Source organism: Orcinus orca, chromosome 5 (genome assembly GCF_937001465.1).
Source record: "Orcinus orca chromosome 5, mOrcOrc1.1, whole genome shotgun sequence".
Lineage (NCBI taxonomy): Eukaryota > Metazoa > Chordata > Mammalia > Artiodactyla > Delphinidae > Orcinus > Orcinus orca.
In genome coordinates this window covers 68,702,678-68,723,824 of record NC_064563.1, presented here as the reverse complement: position 1 = coordinate 68,723,824, position 21,147 = coordinate 68,702,678, and the positions used below count along the sequence as shown (strand labels likewise).

The 21,147-nt window shown below is 43.0% G+C and overlaps 1 protein-coding gene across 2 annotated transcripts; it reads right to left on the bottom strand.

The window, feature by feature from the left end:
• Window positions 1-1,951: 1,951 nt before the first annotated feature.
• On the bottom strand, window positions 1,952-13,390 carry ADIPOQ (adiponectin, C1Q and collagen domain containing). 2 transcript variants are annotated; one of them, XM_004278474.4, is made up of 3 exons: window positions 13,310-13,390; window positions 5,176-5,391; window positions 1,952-4,260 (listed from the first exon to the last, which is right to left on the bottom strand). In XM_004278474.4, the coding sequence occupies exons 2-3, from the start codon at window positions 5,381-5,383 to the stop codon at window positions 3,740-3,742; spliced, it is 729 nt and encodes a 242-aa protein (XP_004278522.1). In that variant the 5' UTR covers window positions 5,384-5,391; window positions 13,310-13,390; the 3' UTR covers window positions 1,952-3,739. The 2 variants fall into 2 exon arrangements, with proteins under 2 accessions (XP_004278522.1, XP_049566195.1); XM_049710238.1 differs by having other exon boundaries at window positions 5,176-5,409; window positions 13,310-13,372.
• Between the last annotated feature and the right edge of the window lie 7,757 nt (window positions 13,391-21,147).

The following is a 21,147-nucleotide window of genomic DNA, read 5'->3' as shown; positions in this document are numbered from 1 at the left end:
AATTTCTGAATTTGAAGGTAAATATTTCTGCTTTGATGCCTGTGGTGGAGTCATGCTGACTGCTTTCATCACTGCACAGCATGGGATGTATTCTCATCAGTCACTCCATGCACAGGAAGAATTAGAGGCTGGGGTTAGAATCAAGACCATACTTGGCCCCAGCCTCCCTTGGTTAAGGAGTTTTTGGCACCTCCCACGTTCTTTCTTCAACAATGGTCTGTCTCAAGATTGGACTTATTTTCTTTGACTTCCATCAACTTCAGCGTAATGTATATGCATTCTTGGGCCTCCTGCTATCCCTCAATTCCTTCCCTTTATCCTTCTTCAGGCCTATCATGGGACATCGGGCGCCTGGTACTAGCCAAACTGAACTAACTACAGTCTACCTTTCCCACTGATTACAACCAAAAACTCTAGACAAAATGCAAAAAACAAATACCTGAAGAGTCTAAACAGTAAATAACAGCAGGCAGATTGAGGACTAAAGTCAAAACGTGAATAGCAACTCATAGCCTGGGTGAAATCACCTCTTGCTAACCAGACCAGGAACAGCAATTCCTGAATGACAGACGTGTAAGAGAAATCTCACTTCTTTTTTTAACATGCTTTCTTTTCTCTGTTCTCTCCCAGCTCTGCCCTGAGATCAGCCCCAAGCACTGGGCTGCATTGTCACAGAAGCAGCGGCAACACAAGCATCTAAAATTCACCCCCCGCAAAATCTTTCTCTCTGACCAGAGAAACCAGTGAAATGGACCACCACTGTTCAAATAGTGTGGGTGATCCCTGTTATTTTTTTTTCTTTCTTTTCTCTTGCTGCTTTATCCCCAAAGACAGCCCCAGTCACACAGGACAGCACAATAGTGCAAGAAAATAAAACTCAGAGAGAACGCTAGCTTCCTGGCATTAAGAATCAAGAAAAAGGCTTCCCTTGTGGCGCAGTGGTTGAGAGTCCGCCTGCCGATGCAGGGGACACGGGTTCGTGCCCCGGTCCGGGAAGATCCCACATGCCGCGGAGCGGCTGGGCCCGTGAGCCATGGCCGCTGAGCCTGCGCGTCCGGAGCCTGTGCTCCGCAACGGGAGAGGCCGCAACAGTGAGAGGCCCGCGTACCGCAAAAAAAAAAAAAAAAAAAAAAGAATCAAGAAAAGGAGGGTCCCTGAGGGCTGGAGAATATAGGGACATGCCAGAGAGGAAAGAGCTGGGAAAGGACACCTTCTAATTCTGTTCGGGACCCTACGTAAGTCCCAGACTCAACTCCCAGTGTACACATGCAGAGCAGACCCAAAGAAGCATAGCAAAAGCTTCAAGAATTAAACTACTAAAGTCCCAGACCAAACTCGGAGTGGTGCACGTGACAGATAGACCCAATAGCATAGCAAAGTCTTGAAAACTGAGTTAACACTGGAATTACCACCTTAGAAGGTAAGACACAACTTGTAGTCTGAACTTAAGCCAACCCCTGTTCCAGAGAGCTTAGAGTATGTGTGATACTGTGTCCAGTGCTGTGAGGATCCCACCCGAGCCAGATGTGGGACTGTGAGCATGGCCAGAGATTAGCTATTTGTTGAAATTTTAGAAAAAATCAATAGCAATTTTCCAGCAATGCCTCTCTGAGAAACCTGAGAAAATTCAAACATAACATTAAAAGTTTGTTGTGGACAGCTGTTGTTTTTGCATTCATCATCCATTCCCCCACTCTGGTAACTGTGTCCAGATTTTGCTTTAATGGAAATACCCCTTCTCTAGCTTAACCATAACCAATTAAGTAAATAAATATATTCCATCCTCCTGACTCCAGTGATTGGTCAGAGATGCAATGGAGCCAATGAGATGCGAGGAAATCTCATTCATCATTCACAAAATAGCGTCTTTATTGACACACGGTTTACCCCTTCATCCCTCTCTACATCCCACGTATTTCTCCAAAAATGAAAACAAAAGCCACATGATACAGGTGCTTCTACTTTTAATGCTGAACGACAGTATCTTTACTTGTAGAAAATAATGATATACAAACATTTTATAAACCAAAGCTTTATAGGCAGAAATAATAATCACCTAAGGAATAGCCATACACATATAAAAGAAAATCATTCAGAATTTAAAACTGGAAGCAAAAAACTAAGTTTTCCATTTCTACGTTTATACAGAATGGTATTAGCTCTGCTTTGGCTAAAATCTTTGAAGAGCAGCTCTCAAGCTATTGTCTCCTGAGAGGATGTTTACCACCATCAATCATCTGTAATCCACCCCCCTTTTTCTTGAGGAATATTTGACAATTAAAAATGTGTATATTTAAGGTGTACAATTTGATGATTTGATATAGTTATATGTTGTGAAATATTCATCACAATCAAGCTAATTAACGTATCTATCACCTCAGACAGTTACCTGTTCTTTTTTCCTTTTCTTTCTTTCTTTATAATTCTTAAAGAACATGAGTAGATTCAGGAAGCCCAGGTCTTCCCAGACCCTGTTGGTGCTCAAAGAAAGAATGGTTTCCAAATTCCTTCATGGGTTTTGCATTGAAGGCTCAAGCTACTTCCTTGAGGGAAAATTCTTTGAGTGTTCTAGAAAGCACAGTCATCCCGAACCTCAGTGGAAAAGATTCAAGCTGTCCAGTGGAACAAAGATTGGGTGTTTAAAATCAAGGAGTTCCTAAAATGAAACTGTTTTCTTAGATAGGGATTAGTTATATGGAGAGACTGAAATGGAGTTAACTCTGGGTAGATATGAGGTTCCAGTGCTTGCTCTTCATGAGGCATTTATCAAGGACCTACAAGGGGACTTGGGATGAAGGAAGCACAGTCCTTTCTAGGCAGTTGTCCCTGGTCTGTGGGAGGATGTTTCACAGACCTAGGACTCTTATCCAGGGTAACATGTAGAGGGACACAGGTGTGAGGAAGGCTTGCAGGAAAGAGACATCACATCAGAGAAGCTTCCTGACCAGGTGGACTTGAGAAACAAGGAAGATGTCAACATATGGAGATGGAGTCGACTTGCTGGGCCAGAGAGAAGAGCATGAGGAAAGACACAGAGAAGAGGAAGTACGGAGTAGTGCAGGAGCTGCTGAGTAGTCCATTTGGAAAGGGACGTAGTCATAGAACCACCTTCTCCGAGGGAGCACTACTGGGGAAAGGTTTAATGCATGGTGAAGGCCAGTCCAAAGGCCCTCAGGCAAGCTGGGTGAGAGACCCCTACCAATACCCTCCAAAAGGCCATACACTCCTTAAAACGGGCACTGTATACTGGAAAAGGCCCACGGCCCTGGGTTGGATCTCTAACTCTGCCGCTAAATGCCTGTGTGACTTTAGGCATTCACTTAACTCTCTCATCCTCAGGACCCCAAGTGTAAAAAGAGGAGAATAGTATCTTTCCTGTGTACTTCACAAGATTGGCATGAACATAAGGAAAAACAGTGGGCACAGAGTAGCACTGTCAAATACTTTCTTGTAGTTCGTTATCTTGTCACGTTTTGAAACTCCCCAGTAGATGTTACCATCCTTCTAGTATTACCACTACATGATAGATTTTTGAGGCCAAGGGATGTGTCTTCTTCAGGACTGTCTGGGAATACGGTATATGATTTTTTGAAAAGGTACTTGATGAATGAATGAATGAATAATGTTCATAGTCCTCCAACTAGTTAATAAAGTCAGTCTCCTAACTACACTGAAGACCTGTGGACTGTTCTTTGACTCCAGGCTGCTTGGCCCAGTTGAGGCTCTGAGTTAGTGGTGCTCATTCAATGTCATGGTAGAGAAGGAAGCCTGTGAAGGTGGAGTCATGGACATTATCTGCATAGACCCCATTGTTCTCTCCATCCCCATACACCTGGAGCCAGACCTGGTCACCCTTCTCCAGATAGAGGAGCACAGAGCCAGAGGCCTGGTCCACGTTCTTGTCCTGGAACTGGTCATAGGTGAAGAGCACGGCCTTGTCCTTCTTGTAGAGGCTGACCTTCACATCCTTCAAGTAAACTGTGATGTGGTAGGAGAAGTAGTACAGCCCGGGAATGTTGCAGTAGAATTTGCCAGTGGTACCATCATAGTGGCTTTGCTGATTGTAGAAGATCTTGGTAAAGCGAATGGGAACGTTGGGAATGGTGACCCGGGTCTCCAGTCCCACACTGAATGCTGAGCGGTATACATAGGCACTTTCTCCAGGTTCTCCTTTTCTGCCTGGGATTCCTGGAAAGCCTCGGGGACCTTCAACCCCAGTCACTCCAGTTTCACCGGTGTCGCCCTTAGGACCAGCAAAACCTAGAGAACGAGAAGACCTTAGTGACCACAAAAACAGAACTCCCGTTTAGGTTGTTTCCAGCCTAAATCACTGTCCCTGTGGCCCCCTACCTACAAACTGCTTGACTGACAGAGCAAGGAACCAATGAGAGCTCCCAAAGGGGACAGCTGTCACTTCCCCCTCCACATCCCCTGCCCCACAGCAGGCTCCCATAAATTCATCTCCAACCTTATCTCCTATACATCTCCATCACCGATGCTCCACCCTGCCAACACTTTATGTGCCAGCTCAACCAACTACACATCTGCTTTTCTCTGCCCTCCGTCTAGGCTGCCCTCCCTCCTTTATTCTGTCCACACATCCTTCAAGGCCTCGCTCAAGCCCCACCTCCTCCTGAAAGCCTTCATTGTTAACCCAGGTCTGCATTGAGGGCATTTTCTCTCTATTCCACTGTTTAGGCACTTGTCCACATTCCCTTCAGCATATTTGGAGTAGACTCTCTTGTAGTAACCTCTAACAGTCCTGTACACCAGAGCAAGAGTTCTCCAAGAGAAGGACTGTGGCCTGCAGGAGGTACCAGGAAGTATGGTTGAATGCCACTAGATGGAACGGGAATTAAGGGAAAATTAAGGGAAACAGGAATATGAGCAGACTGGGAATAGGGATGGATGAGGGCGGGGATGGAAAGAGGATGCAGAAGATGGTGTGGGTAGAACAGAGTCAAGGGTACTTGGTTTTAAAGGTACCGCGTGTGTTTACCTTTGAAAGGCCAATCCAAAATCCACTTCATGTTGCTTATGGGTCACATTAAAAAGCTTTGTTTCTTCCCTGTGTGTAGACCTTAAGTTAATAACTCTTGCCCTCCTATAGTGCTAGAAGCCCTCTTCTACCCAGGAGAAGTCTGTGACAGAGGAGACTAAAGACCTTATTCTTACCTGGATCTCCTTTCTCACCCTTCTCGCCAGGGGTGCCATCTCTGCCATCACGGCCTGGAGTCCCGTTGTGGCCAGGATGCCCCGGGATGCCTGCCATCCAACCTGCGCAGGCCCCCTTGGGGATGGGAAGGACTTCAGGCACTTCAATGTTTTCCTGGCCATGACTGGGCAGGGCTAGTAGCAGTAGAACAGCTCCCAGAAGCAGCATCCTGAGTCCTGGAACCCAGACCTGTGCTGTCAGACACAGAAGAGTGGACCCCACATGGTTCACCCAGTCAGGACCCAAGCAGGACTCTGGCCAGTTCCGCAGAGTCTGCCTCTGAGACCTGCTCTCTCAGTACTCATCTCTTCCAGGGAGACTCAGATTCTGACTCTTTCAGCCTACCTTGATTTCTCTCTGCCCTGAAATTTGCAGTATTTAGCATTATTCTTTGTGTGTGTGATCTCCTTTCTTCCACCATCGGTGATGGTGAGACAACACTCCTCCAATTCCTCATATCTGAGCACAGTACGAGGCACAGGGAAGGCTCCAAGAGTCAACTTGTCATGAGCCTATCCCTTGAATTGTCCAAGAATGATGATTCAGATCATCCCATTCAACCCTAACCAACTTCCCTCTCTCCGGCTCCTTCTTTTTCTTCTCTACTTCCCTTTTCCTCATTTTCTATGTCTGTTCCTCCTCCTTTCTTTCCCATTCTCTTTCTTCCTCTCCCCACTCCCTGGGCCACATGTTAGACCATTTGGTATATTATGTATGTGCACACACACATGCTCACATATGCACATATGCACATGTACACCCATACACACACATGCACAATGCACACGCACACACACACACACACACAGCCTTAGTCAGACAACCAGTGACACACTGTCGCATGAGAACATCCACTGATCGCTGCCTGGGCCACACTTAGCTGCACCTCGTCACCTGCCTGATCCCCACGCAGGCTTCAGGACACAGTGGGCTGTCCTCTCTTTTAGGAAGTCTTCCCGGTCCTCCTTCCCCAATCTGGTCTGCCGTTCCTCCTCTGTGCTCCCCCAGTGCCCTCGCTTATCTAGCATTGGCACATCTTGCACCATATACTATAATTCCTGACTTGCTTACCCATTTCAGCCATTAAACTACAAGCACCATGGGGCAAAGTCTAACCCACCACCAGCACAGAGTAGGGACTAAATAAATAGTTCTGTAGAAAAAAAAAAAAAGAGTAAGAGAGCCAGAGAGAAGGGAAGGAGGAAGGAAAAGAGAAAGGAAGGGGGAACGAGGGAAAGAGGATGGAGTACGTTTAGAACATATATTCTGGGTACCCTAGCAAAAAGCTTAAGGGGCACAGATGGCCTAGGGACTCCCTGTCTCAGAACTGGCCCTCCATAACCCCTCCCGGAAGACAGTCCTTTACATGCACGGGGACTCTGGTCCCCATCCATCCCTGCCTGTTATTAGGTGATCTTAGCCCCCCACCTCTGATTGCCAGGGTGTTAGTCTCCCCATCCCTCTCTCACCAGGGAGTGGAGAGAAAGCACCACAGAGGGGAACAGGGCCTAGGATCCTGGATCACAGGCATCACTAAGACCCTCTGTGGAGTTTGAAAGGTAGCTAATCCCAAGAACTTGATTCTAAATAAAACATGGTCCATATGTATTTTTTTACCCTAAACACTCAATATTTTTCATCAGTTTGCTTGTCTCATAGATTTCACGAAGCCTCCAGAATTGAGTTTGGCTTCAGGAGACGTTTCCTCTGTGAAGGATGGAGAAAAGACCCTGATGAGAAATCTTACCCCAAAGACATGCATGGTGTCTGGAATCCCACCTCTATGGCCCATTGCCTGGGGCTCTATAATGCCCCCTCCATGTGACACAACCCACTCATCTTTCATATGTATATGTGAAACATCATATATATATGATAAGTTTATATACGTTATATATAAACATATATATATGTTTACTATATATATATATATATATATATGCTCATCTTTCATACACACACATGTGTGTGTTCATTAAAAATAGTAAGAGAGGGAATTCCCTGGCAGTCCAGTTGTTAACGGACTCTGAGCTTCCACTGCAGGGGGCAAGGGTTCAATCCCTGGTCTCGGAATCCCACAAGCCATGAGGCACAGCCAAGAAAGAAAAATAGTAAGATAAAAAAAAAAAAAAAAAAAAAATAGTAAGATAAATACTTTGAAAACTACAGAAAACAAAACAACCCCCACTCCCAAGAATCCATCTGTTTATTTTTAAACATGGTGGAAATAATACTTTACATAGAAATTTTATTCCCCAATTTTTGCCTTGCAATTTTCTAATTTTTATAATCGTCATTTTAAACGCGTGTGTGCGCTAGTCCGTCAAGTGGATATAGCCAAGATATATGTCAACGTTCCCATTTTACTGAACTTTGAACATATTTTCATTTTAAAACATTTTAAATCTGTAACAAACATCCTTAGGCACATAGTTTATCCTCAAATTATTGTTCTGCTATGACATATTCCCAGAAGTAAAATTTCTGGACCAAAAGGTATGAACATTTTTAAGGCTTATGATGGATATTCCCAAATTACAGTTTGTCATGCTGTTCCCCGGTAATACGTCAGTGTGTACATAGAGAGCCTATCTTAGCTACCCTCACCAGCTTTGGATATAACGATTACAAACATTTTTGTTGTTCTTAGTTTAGTGAGCATTATGATCATTAGTGAGTTGTACATTTTATTAAAGGCCTATTTCCTAATTTAATTTCCTCATTTTTGATATCTCTGTTAAGTGTTCTTTATCAGTTAATTTATTAGGGACACAATGTGCTTTTTGAATTAATTTGTGTGAGTTCTTTATGCCAACACTTTGTCATATGTGCTATGACTATTAACTCTAGTGTAAAGATTATTCTTTTGTCTTGCTTATCCTGAGTTTTAGGTGACAGAAGTTTTAGTTTTTATATAGCCGACTCTGTTGGGTTTTTTTTTTTTTTTTTTTTTTGCTTCTGAGTGTTAAACGGTCCTTCTCCATACTAGAGTTTGGTGAGTACTTTATTTTCTTCTATTGTTTGGTGTATTTTAAATTTTACTCTTTAATCCATCTCTGATATTTTGTGTTGGTGTAAACTGTGATCTAAGATACTCAAATGATTTCTTCCTATTTGAAAACTGTTTAAAAGACATTTAATTAAATTAACCTTTTTTATCTCTGTTGGTCTGATGCATCAGTTATCAAATATCAAGTTCTAATATCATCTTAAGCAGAGTGAGAATTGAGAACGAGACCAGCAGACAGAGAGGAGGAGAGACAGGCAAGATAACTGAGACAGGTGCCGATAGGGATAGATGCTGCCCCCTGGTGGTCATGAGTCCCTAGTCAAGGTTTTCTTTTACCATTAACATGTACCTTTGTCCCCCTCTACTGGAATTGGAGGTCTCAAGGGGTGTTCTCAATAACAGCCGGAAATAAAATGAAAATGAGAGATCGTTTAAGCTTGGCTTTTCCCCAGATGAGAAGAAAGAGGGGAGTTAGACGAGAAGCCAAGAAGAAAAGACCAGCCAAGCCCCTTTTGTGTTTAAGGAGAATACTTGTTCTGAGGTTTTTAAGGCTTTATATGTCATCCAAACTTCCCACAATTTGTCATCTCCATCCTTTTCCTCTATGGGGTTAGCAGTAAAACTCCTAAGAAGACCACCGAGAGGCTCTGTGCTTGCTTCTTCCAGAAATGAGGAGGGCTATGCTCTTTTCCACAGGGAAACAGAAGGAGAGAATCCAGAATAAAGAACCAGGGAAGGCAGCTACAGAGGGTCCCAAAGAAGAAGGGTGACTGGGGGCTTCCTCCAAACCATTAGAAGGAGTGAAAAGTCAGGTCTCTAGAGTTCTCTGGTTCCTCCTCCTCTTTTAAAAATAAAAATTCTATTTTCCTGGGCTTCCCTGGTGGCTCAGTGGTCAAGAGTCTGCCTGCCAATGCAGGGGACACGGGTTTGAGCCCTGGTCCGGGAAGATACCACATGCCGCGGAGCAATTAAGCCCATGCACCACAACTACAGAGCCTGAGCTCTGGAGCCTGTGCTCCACAACAAGAGAAGCCACCACAACAAGAAGCCCGCGCACCACAACGAAGAGTAGCCCCCGCTGGCCCCAACTAGAGATAGCCCGTGTGCAGCAATGAAGACCCAACACAGCCAAAAATAAATAAAATAAATAAATTTGAAAAAAAAAAGATTCTATTTTCCCAGCCCAAGGGAAGGCATTCTGTGCTCAACACTACAGTGTTATGGACAGATCTCTCCATTCATAGGGGCAACCAATCTGGGTTCCATGACAGTAACATGGGGCGACAGTAATGGAAGGAGGGATTGGGGGCAGATGGGCACACAATCCTAGGATGTTTCTGATGCTAAGAAGCGATTCTGATTGAAGAAGAAGGTTGTCGTCTAACCAAGTTCTGGATGGAAAAATTAGCAATTGATAATAATTGAAGGTCAGTGCAGAGATGCCGAAATTTCAAACAATTTATTCCAAAATTATCTGTGCTCTCTGTTTAGATATAGCAGTTTTTACAATTTGATTTTGAAAGACCTCTCTTTCTAAAGGGGAAAACATTATTAAATAAAACTGTAATCTAGAACTATATTCTAAGATTCAATCGTGCCTACAAAGAAACCATTTACATGGGTCATGAAGCTAATCCCAAGTACCACCTATAATTCCTTGTCTTTGTAGAATGCCTTTTGTAAAGTCCTCACCTCACTTAATATCCCACCTAATTCTCACAATTTTGAGGGACAGGTTGAGGTAGAATACAGAGCACAGGTTCTATGACCTCAGTGGTTGGGTGAAAATAATTTGTTCTTCCTTGTAACATGTTTCAGTCATATGTCTGTTGGAGGATTAAAAGGCACAATCCACGTAAAATAATACTTCAAACAGTGCCAGGCATGTGTCAGCGCTCAATAAATGTCATCTATTGTATGAATGTACCCATTCTAGAGATGAGAAAAGTGGGTTTCAGGGTGGTTAAGTGACTCGTCCAAGATCCCAGAGCTAAATGTAGAGGAGCTGGAAATCAAATTCTGGTTTTCTGAAACCCAGCAATGGACCCTGAGGCATATCCCAAGAAAGGAAAACAGCATCAAGGTCACACATCTGTCTTTTAATATTCCACTCCATAGGATGGGGGATAGAAGAGAAAATAATGTGAAGGAACCTCCGGACTATGATGCAGTGACCTGGCTTCCAGTCTGGACTCCACCAGTGACTTACTGGGTGACTTACCTGTCCCCACCCACTTTCCAGACCTCATGCTCTTTGCAGGCAAAGGTGATTATTTCTTTTTTTTAACTTTTTTTTTTTTCTTGGCGGCACCATGTGCAGCTTGCGGGATCTTAGTTCCCCAACCAGGGATCGAACCCATCCATGCCCCCTTGCAGTGGAAGCTCAGAGTCCTAACCACTGGACCACTGGGGAATTCCCCAAAGGCGATTATTAATGAATTTATTCTTAGCTTATTTCATAATATTGTTGTGAGAACCAGTAGACTAAAATTATGAAGAAGTATTTTAAAAACTTATAAAGTGTTCCACACATATAAGTGAAGAGAAGCAAGCAAATATTTATGGACGACTCGCTGTGAATCCCCACTGTACACTCACCACCCCTTTAATCTCATTTAATCTCCACAGCTCCTGGGGGTTAGGACTCAGTTTCCACACGAGAAATCCGAGGACCAAAGAGGTTTAGTAATTTCTGCTCAAGGATCACAGGTAAAAGAGTGCAGAGGTGAAATTTGAAATCCAAAACCTGAGTTCTTTCTATCGTACTAACTTTCATGGTGCACTGTGTACAGGCATGGCTCTCCTTGCTTTCAAAATAATGCAAGGGGATGACCATGATGATCTCTGGATCCTAAAGGGCCATATTACAATCTCTCATTTTCATTTGTTAAGTGTATGAGAAATTCCACTTTGACCTGCTGGAATGCCAGTAACAACAGCAGAATCTTGTGAAATGCAAGGATGGGGTCTCCTCTGGGACAGGCAGGAGACAGAGTGGGATGGGGGAAAGAGGTCACCAGACCCGGTGCCAATTCCTCCAGCAGGAAAGGACATTAAAGCATAGATCACAGAGTCCCAGAGAGCTGAAAGGTACCCCAGAAATCATCTCACCCCTGCCCTGCTTTTACAAATGGGAGGCTAAGGGGGAGGAAAGGGATGCATTTATTGCATCCTCATAGAAACCAGCTCTCACACTAGGAACTTTTACACATTACTTATGCTATTTGTTATTTATTTTAATCTTTACAAGAACTCCATGAAGCAAAGAAAATAACCCCCACTGTAGAGATGGGGAAACTGAGAGATTAAGGAGAACATCCGTGAGAGATTCCCATCACATTACACTGCCTCGAAAAAGTCTTCTCAGGCTCACCTTCATAATCTGCTAAATGAGATCACGAGGAACATGAGAACACTTTGAAATTGGTAAGGGTTCTTTGCAGTATAAATTGCATAAGGCAGTTTCAGACTGTATTTTGTTTAATCCTTCTCATAGCCCTGCTTTTGACTCCACTCTCTAGAAGAATCTGAGACTCAAAGAGACCAAGATGCTGGCTTAAGATCATGCAACTCTTGGGTTGAATTCCATGAAATTGCCATTTTTAAAGGTCGAAAATGGTAGAATATTGGCAATTTCACACGGTGCAACCTAATGATAAATGGCAGAACCAGGAATCAGCTAGGCTCTGCCTGGCTCCCAGGAGGATGACATGAAAGCTTTTATTCAGCACCCTTGTGCCCAACACACACACACACACACACACATTTTTGGCATCAGTCTCTCTCCACTTGAAGGAGTTCCTGACTGAAAGCTTCTAGTCTCCAAAGCTTCTACCTCCTGACCTCAGCAAAGTGTCTGGGGCCACAGGTCCCCAGCTTGACAAGGAGTAGGACGGAAGTCTGTCCCCACAGCCACCTTTGAAAGGACAAGAAGCAAGTCCTGTGGCCCTCTTTACAGCTCCTCAAGAATGGAAGGAGGGAGGCAACAAGGACAGACAATTAAGCTGCAGGCTCCCTTTCCACTGCTCAGCTTCAGGAACAAAGCTGACACCCTCACGCTCTTTTGGACATATTCTGTCAGCGTCAAGGCCTCCCTGTTTCCAACCTTGTCAGGAGGAGGTGGCCTTACCCCCAGTGGCAGGAGTCACCAGGAGTGAGGTAGCTGCACCCCTCATAAGGCTCGATCTGAAAACTAGAACCCAGACCAGGGACCCACATCCTCAGACAAGGGCTGGCCTGATCTCTAAAATCCCTCCCACTCAGGTCTCTGCATCAATGGCTGGAAACAACCAGGAGGCCGCACGTGCAGCGCTCACTGGGGCAAGCAGGATTGGGCTTGACCAAGGCCAGGTAGATCCAGTTGTTTCTGTCAGAAGATGTCTGCTAAAAATAAGATTTTTCATAAGCTGCCAGTATATGCCAGGCCCCTTGCTCACTTTACGTCATTTGCACTTCTCAATCATCCTGTGAGATATCCCCACAGCAGGGTAGATATTCCCATATTTACAGATACCCCCAAATCTACACATACTGACCACGCCTCACCCATCTTTGTACCTCACGGACACTACCCAGTGTCTGGCCCGTGGAATCTGCTCAATAAATATTGCTGGGTAGAATCCAGCGCTGGAGTTGGATTCCAAACTCAGGCTGAGATCGGAGCTCAGGCTTTCCCCAGGCTGCCTCTTCACGTGCTTCTTTCTCCGCCCTACCTGGTCAAGCTAAGTGATTTGTCCCCTTCTCCTCTTATTTAATTGGACTTTATCACTGGACCATCCCTCCAACTTCACTGACCCCAAACTTCTCTTTGGTTAGGCATCTAACCACAGAGTGAATTGGGCAAAATTCAGGATGGTCCCAGGCATTTTGACCAGAAGTAACAGTCCCTTTTCTCTTGGAGCCGTGGGAGAATCGAGGAAGAATCCCAAGGCCTGTCTGCATCCGTCAGTGCTACCCTGGCCAGGGTTTTGCCTGTATCCCTCCCTACCCTGCTAACAGGACAGTGTGGGCACACCCCAGTCAGGGGCTCCACGGCAGGGCAGCCACTTCCCCTCCAGCCTAGAACTTGAATCAATTGTCCTTACCCTCAGGTGTGGAATCAGAGCCACAGACTTCGGTCAGGATGGAAGTGAGGAGGAGATGGCCCAGTCTCAGCAGCCTGGTACTCATGGGGGCAGGTGGTCCCCACCTCACAGTTGTCCTTTCCTATTGGCCAGCATGGCGAGGACCAGAGACCAATGGGCAGGCATGTGCCCCTGGCAACTGCCTCAGGTCCACCCTGGGGAACCTGGTGCAACCAGCTTGGGCTTGGGAAGCCAAGTGGAGCTTCAGCCACCACAGTCTTGTCTCCAGACTTTGGCTCTTATTTTTGCCTCTTACAACGGCGACGGGGCCAAGGGTCAAGACCAGAAGCAGGAAAACAAGATATTTCCTTATGTAAAATGAATTGCCCTATGGTCCAGGAGACCTCCGTCTTCCCGGAGATTTGCCCTAATAAATCCGGGGCACCAATTACCACCATCACCTCCTGCTCACAATGCATGATAGGGAACTGCAGTATAACAAGGAATATAACAGATCCTCTGTTCTCCGGCCTGAACCCCAGATTGGGGAAAGACTTTGCATGTCAATTTTGAGAACTGAAGTGAGGGGACGTTTCTGGGCTGGTGTAGGGCAGATTAAGACCCTTAAAGGCCCTGAATCCCAAATGATTTTGAAGTCCCCACCTGTATGTGATACAAATTCAGTATATCAGAAAACATATTAACTAGGAGAGAATACCAACTTTCAAGGATTTTGTGGTTTCAAAATTCTGGACAAGTTTTTGAAAACTAACTTTTTATGCATGTGTGAGTCCCCATTTTGCCAGCACCTTAAACGTGTGCCTGTTCCACCTACTGGTGAGCACTGCTCCGGGCTAGGAGTGGCCTGGAGCGGCTGTAACCCACAGAGGTGTTCCTAGAAGCCTTAGGCTAAAAGTGGCAATGCTCATCACCTTGGACTCTTTCTTGGTAAACCCACGTTTTGTTTTTGAAGGACAGGATCGGAGCCAGTTCCTGCTAGCCACAAATTCTGATGCGTTAAATCATGACCCCAGCAAGGGCTCAGGATCCCAGCAATAACTTCTGCAAGACATACAGAAACAGAATGTTCTCAGGCAGAGCCTGGGCAGGTATCTACCTGGCCCTAAATACCACCTCTCCTGGCCACAAAAAACCTAAAAGCCCACCAGCAAAGTAAAGTAAAAATCTGATCTAAGGTTTAACCTCTTACTAATATGCAAATATTTCTAGAGAAGTTACTTTAGGCCTTTGAGATTGGAGTCATGAGTCTCTTCCCAAGGGCCCACTGACTTAGGTAAGGGGCTTATGAAAATGAGGTTCTGGTTTACTAGATAGGTTGGACCGAGGCGAAAACACACAGAAACTACAGCAACCCTCAATTACTTCAGTATTTTATTTTTATTGTGGCATCTTTTATTGGTTTGGGGTTTGTGTTACTACCTGTCTCTCCTTACTAGAATGTAAACTTCACGAGGGCAGGTGCCTTGCCTGTTCAATGTTTTATCCTCAAGCCCTTAGAATAAGATCCGGTATAAGGTGGGCCATGATAATTGCTGAATCAAAAATAAGGGAGTGATCATATTTAATCTTCCCCTTGGAGATAGCTCTGTCTTCCAGTTTACAAATCAAGTATCTTCAGTTCAATGGAGTTAAGTGATTTGTCCAAGGCACAGATCCAAGATTTGAACCCAGTCTGTCTGGCTATAAAACCTGCTTGCTTTCTAGTACCTTATGTCTCTCACCCCTCCTGATGGACTATAATACCCTAAGATTCAGGCGTGTACTTCAGGGTAGCTTTGGGTTTGGCATGAAAAGTAGTTTCTTCCGATCTTATGGGAGTACAGCTGGTTACAGCAGGCTTTAACTATTGCACAAGGTAGAATGACTTTAGCTCCAAAATCACACGAAGACTGTGCTGGTCTGGCTGTCTGCCAGTGGCACTGCGAAAGCCTGTCATCTAGAGGCCTCAGGGAAATCTGCCATTCACCACAAAGTTCATCATGTGGAAAGAAGCAATTCTGTGGCATACTGGTTTAGAGACTGCAACTGAAAAACATTCAGCCAGAGGTAACTTGAGGCTAGTTTTTTTTTTCCCAGGATAGAACTGTTACTATCTAAAATAAAATAATCAAATAAACATCATCGTTTCCTCCAGGGTATCATGGCTACTGTTCAATCCCCTGTCAGCATGGGAACTGGGATATTGAAACAGCAGGTCACATGATTTCCTTCCCATAAATATGTTTAAGTATTGCCATATATTTCTGCTTTATTGTGATTTTTTTAAAAAAATCTTAATTGAAGTAACTAAGTATAACCCATGTGTTTTGAAAAATAATCTAGAAGATTAGAGCAAGACATAGAGGAAACACACCCGGCAGCCTTCCTTCCTTCCACTCCATCCCCAAATTCCTAGAAATGGCAAAAAAAAAGTTTTAATTCCTTTATCTCTTCCAAAGACTCGACTACAATTGCACTTTATCTAAGGCACCCTCAGATACATATCTAAGAATCTGTTTTGTCACTCATTCTTTGGACTAACAGCAATCCACTTCCACTGGCAAGGAGGCCAGTTCAGATAAGCAACCCTAGATTCATATCTTTGAGAGCCCTATCCTTCGACCACTCCTCATACCAAAATACTGTATCAGTCAAAGAATTTCCCACAATCATTTTGGAAAGGCTGGAGAAACAAAGAGATGGAGATGGTATTGCTCAGAGTTCAGGAAGTAGTTACTGTCCCTGGGCTCTAGCCTAAAAGACTGCACTCACTGCCCTGAAAAGAAGCCGGGCTACTGACACTGCCAGGGGCACTGCCTGAAACACAATAGCTTCTCCCATCATCCCCCTTCAATCTTTTTTTTTTTTTTTTGTGGTACGCGGGCCTCTCACTGTTGTGGCCTCTCCCATTGCGGAGCACAGGCTCCAGACGCGCAAGCTCAGGGGCCATGGCTCACGGGCCTAGCCACTCTGCGGCATGTGGGATCCTCCTGGACCAGGGCACAAACCCATGTCCCCTGCCTCGGCAGGTGGATTCTCAACCACTGCGCCACCAGGGAAGCCCCCCGCCCCTTCAATCTTGCACCATTGTCTCCCATTTGCAGAAGCTAATTGGAACTTATCCAGTAAGGGAGTCTAGGATATGTCGTTTCAGACACCAGCTTCAGGAGTACAAAGGGGATTACAGAAAAGTGGATATAGGGCTAAGTATCGATAGACATGATCAGACATAGGCCACAACTTTAATAAATAGAAGAATTCACACCCAAGGAAGCAAAGCTAACAGAAAAAAAAAAAGGGGAGGGGGGAGCAAAACTTTAAAATAAGTATAATTATTATATTTAGAGATGACAGGAAAGAACATATGTGAAAATAATTAATGGATATCCTGCCACAGTAGGAGATGAAAATAATTTTCTCTTCTTTAAGTCATCAAGCTTGTGGTGATTTGTTATGGCAACCCTAGGAAACCAACATGCGGAATTAGAGCTAGGCAAATTCTTACACACAGCATCAAGGCAGGATCCATTAAAGAAAAAGCATGGTAAATAAGACCTCATCAAAATTAAAACTGTTGCTCTATGAAAGATCCTGTTTAGAGCTCCAGACTGGGAGAAAATATTTGCAAACCATACATCTGACAAAGGATTTGTATTTAGATTATATAACAAACTCTCAAAACTAAACAGTAAAACAAAGAACAAACAAACCCAAGTAGAAAGTGGGCAACAGACATGAAAGATATTTCATGAAATAGGATATATGGATGGCAAATAAACACATGAAAAAACGTTCAACATTATTAGCCGTTACAGAAATGCAAATTAAAACCACAATGAGGTATCACTACACATCTACTAGAATGGCTAAAATTAAAAACAGTAAGAAATACTAATATAATAGTGGAAACACGTCATTATACATTTGTCAAAACCCATAGAATGTACAACACCAAGGGTGAACCCTAATATAAGCTATGGACTTTGGATGATATTTTTAAAGGTGGGGAAAATAGCACACAATTTTTTAAAAATCAAAAAAATAGTGAGAATACTAAATTTGGAAAAGACGAAAATGGATCACTCATAATTTGCCAGTGGGAATGGAAAATGGTACAGCCACTCTGGAAAATAGTTTGGCAGTTCTTAAAAAATTAAGCAGCAGTCACACTCCTGAACATTTATCCCAAAGAAATGAAAACCATGTCCAAACAAAAACCTGAATATTCATGTACATATATACCTTTGCTCATTTGTGTGAGTAACTCTTAAGGGTAAATTTCTAGACATGGAATTGTAGGATCAAGGGGTATGCACATCTTAAATTTTGATAGTTGTAAATTGACTTTCAAAAATTCAACAATAATTTATAGTGCTCCAAAAATGGCATGAGAGTACCTGTTTCCCTATACCCTCACCAATATTGGATACTGTCAAATATTTAAATATTTGGCTAATAGATTTTTTAAAGTTATCTCTTTGGTTATGTGTGAGGAGGATATCTTTTCAAATATTTATTGGTTGTTTGTATTTATGTTCCTGTGAATTGTGTGCTAATTTCTATTTGTCTATTTTTCCTACTTTGTCTTTTTTATTAATTTTTTAAAGTTCTTTGTATATCAAGGAAATTAATCCTTTTGAAATTTTATTTAGCTCTTGCCTTTTAAAAAACGTTTTATACAAAAATTTTTGCTTCCCATTTGGTTAGCCTAATTTTTTAACATTTTCATTTTGGCCTCTAGATTTTTCTGTGTTGCCTGAAAGATTCCTCCCATTTTAAAGGTATTCTTTAAAATATGTTTTCTTCTAGAATGTTCATGATTTTTTTTCCTTTTAATTCACTATTTGACCAATCTGTAATTATTTTGTCAAAAGGGCAAAGACCATATATAGGTTAATCAAGGGCTGTTTATTCAAATCTTACTATTGTAAGGGGGTCACTACCATCACTTTCATTCCAGTAGAGATTGGAAGGGAGTTGAAAGGAGAGTGAATTTTATAGGCTGAAAGAAGGAAGTCCTACGACAGTCTTTGGCGAGTGTTCTTTTAGGATGGGATTTTCTAATTCTAGCAGGGTGGGATTTTTTGAAAGTGTGGGAAGCTTTCTGATTGGCTTTCAAGTACATTTGGCCGTCTTCAATTGGTCCACTATCTACCTGTATATAAATGGGGGCTTTCCAGGCTGGGTAGGGTCATATGGGTTATTCTGCTTCACCTGAAAGAAAATCTGGTCCCTGGCTTTGGAGTCTTACATTAGCAATTCATGTTTTAAAAAATAAGATAAAATCCATTTTTTTTCTGTATTCTTACTGAACCCAGTACCCATTTTAATACACATTTATCTTTTAAATTCTAATTTTAAATGTCTTTTTCATATACTTTTCAAATGCATGGGGGGGCAGTCTATTTCAGGATTCTCTACCCTGTTCATTGTGTGTGTTTATTCCTCATCAGGAGTAAGTATCCTCTTGGCCAACGAAAGCAGCATGATGCAAAGCTCTAAGATATAAGTATTAAAGTCATATCTGAAAGTTTATCCATTTATAAAGTTTGATACAAGAGTAAATATGTAATTGGGAGACTGTATTTAATAAAATTTTCCAACGTCGTACTCTGACATGGAGCCTGGCATACAGGAGGTCTTCATATATGTTGGCTGAGTCCAGAAATGCTAGTGTGGCAATGAGGACTCTGGACCAGGAGTTGGAAGACCTGGATTCCAGTCTCTGCTTCACTGCAGGCTGGTTGGGTGACCATGCTACACTTTAATGGCCTGGTAGCTGGGAAATGGCCTCCAATGTCGGGGACTATAATTCCCATCACTCCTTAAAGCTAGGAGTTACCATATGACAAAGTTTTCACCTATAAAATATGAGAGACTCAGCTATTCCAGGCTGAGTCTTAAAATATTACACATGTGATCTTTCAATTTCTTCCCTGTGAACAAGAGTGCAGATATGCCTGTGACCCAGTTTTTTGGGGGAAGCGTTTTTCTTTTTAAGAACTTTTTAAGAACATATTACTTTTTTTCCCAAGTTTATTGAGGCATTATTGAAAAACATAATAGTATATATTTAAAGTATACAATGTGCTGATGTGATATATGTATATGTATACATTGTGAACTGATTACCAAGATCAAGATAATTAACACCTCCATCACCAGACATAGTTAACTCTTTGTGTGTGTGTGTGTGTGTGTGTGTGGTGAGAATGTTTAAGATCTACACTCAATAACTTCCAAGTACACAATACATATTATTAACTATAGGCCTGTGACCCAGTTTTGATCATACAAAGATGATGTTCCAGAGGACGCTGGAAAAACCAGAGGAAAGAAACCTGGGAGTCCTGATGGCTGTGTGGAACAGAGTAGTCTTCCAACCTGCCCTGGACTGTTACTTGAGATAGAAATAAATCTATCAAGTCATTATATTGTTGGGTCTTCGTTGCAACAGCTTACTATTCTACTTGGCACAGGTATCCCACAAAGGAAACAGTTCTGCAAAGAGTCTGGGAAATAAAGGGTGTACTAAAAGTATGCAGGTTCTCTTCCTATAGGACTTCTCTGCACCTAGATAAATGTTTCCTTTTCTCATATATATCACAGCTTGAGGGAGAAAATTGCTGATCTCTTGTATTCTCTTACTGTTTCTGAAAAGCACATCTGGAAAATGCTGATTTAGATGATTTCTATTTTCTCTAAATATTGCATAATGCATGGCCAGTGTTAGTATGCATTCAGAACACCACCAAATTTTACAGAATCAAGGCTGCCTTTGGTCCAACTACTTCAGTCAGAGCATGTTATCTCTAGGCACAACAGGCAATATTATGAAACCATAGAGAATATGAATAATTCTTCCAAAAGTTTTAGGAAAAAAAGTTTTAGGAGATTTTGATCTCATTGTTTTGTATTCTTTCTCATCTAATCAAATGGAAAGATGACAAATGTTTTACCCACAGAGGAGTATGGGGTTTTTTTTCTTGGTTTTTTTGTTCTTACTTTCAAAGGGCTTGAAAAAGGTACTGCAACCACAGTTCATGGCTACTGTGTGTAAGGCCCTGGAAAAGCAGGCACACTGCCCACGGGGAACGGTGGAAGTACAGAATGGACCTGTCCCAGAACACCTGGGGACAGCATCCTCGAACATCGGCAGTGATGACTGGTATTGAAATGGCTCCTCTGGCAGCCCAGGAGATTTGTGGAGAGGTTCTTCCTGGGAGGCCTCGGAGGTTTGAGCACTTCGCATTCTGCCAGCACCATCAAGTGTGGCCATTTTTGTAGATTCATAAAATGAGGTGCAAAAGATTGAGGAAGTTTGGGGCTATTTCTGTAATGGGCAACTGGCCAGTCAAAGATCAAGAGTATCTGAGGGGATCCAAGCGATGTGTTTCCTAAGGCTACTAGTCAGAATCCTGAAGATTCTTCTGTCCAGATGTAGTTCTTACATATTCTCATTAAGAAATGTATTATTGTGATTGATAAGATAACTGGAGAGACCAAAGGAGAGAAGTCCACTGGGAAATCTATACATTCAAGACTGACTATCTGAATGTGTATTATAAAAAGTGTGAAAACATGCCATCCTAGATTATGCAGGACTAACCTTCTTTTGACCTGGCAGATTGATTTAGTAGATTAGACATGTCCAGTGCTGTTAATGCAGCAAAGGGCTCTGCGTGCTTAGAAAATCCCAATCTGTTGATCCACAAGCTTGGATTGGATCTAAAACAGGTTCCCCCCTTTGGGAAAGGACTCCACACAACCTGTCAAGGGTTTCTGAATGCAGGTGGAGGATGTTAGGATTGGTTCGCCAAGAGTCCACTCCCACCATCTTGGTCTGCAGAACTCCCCTG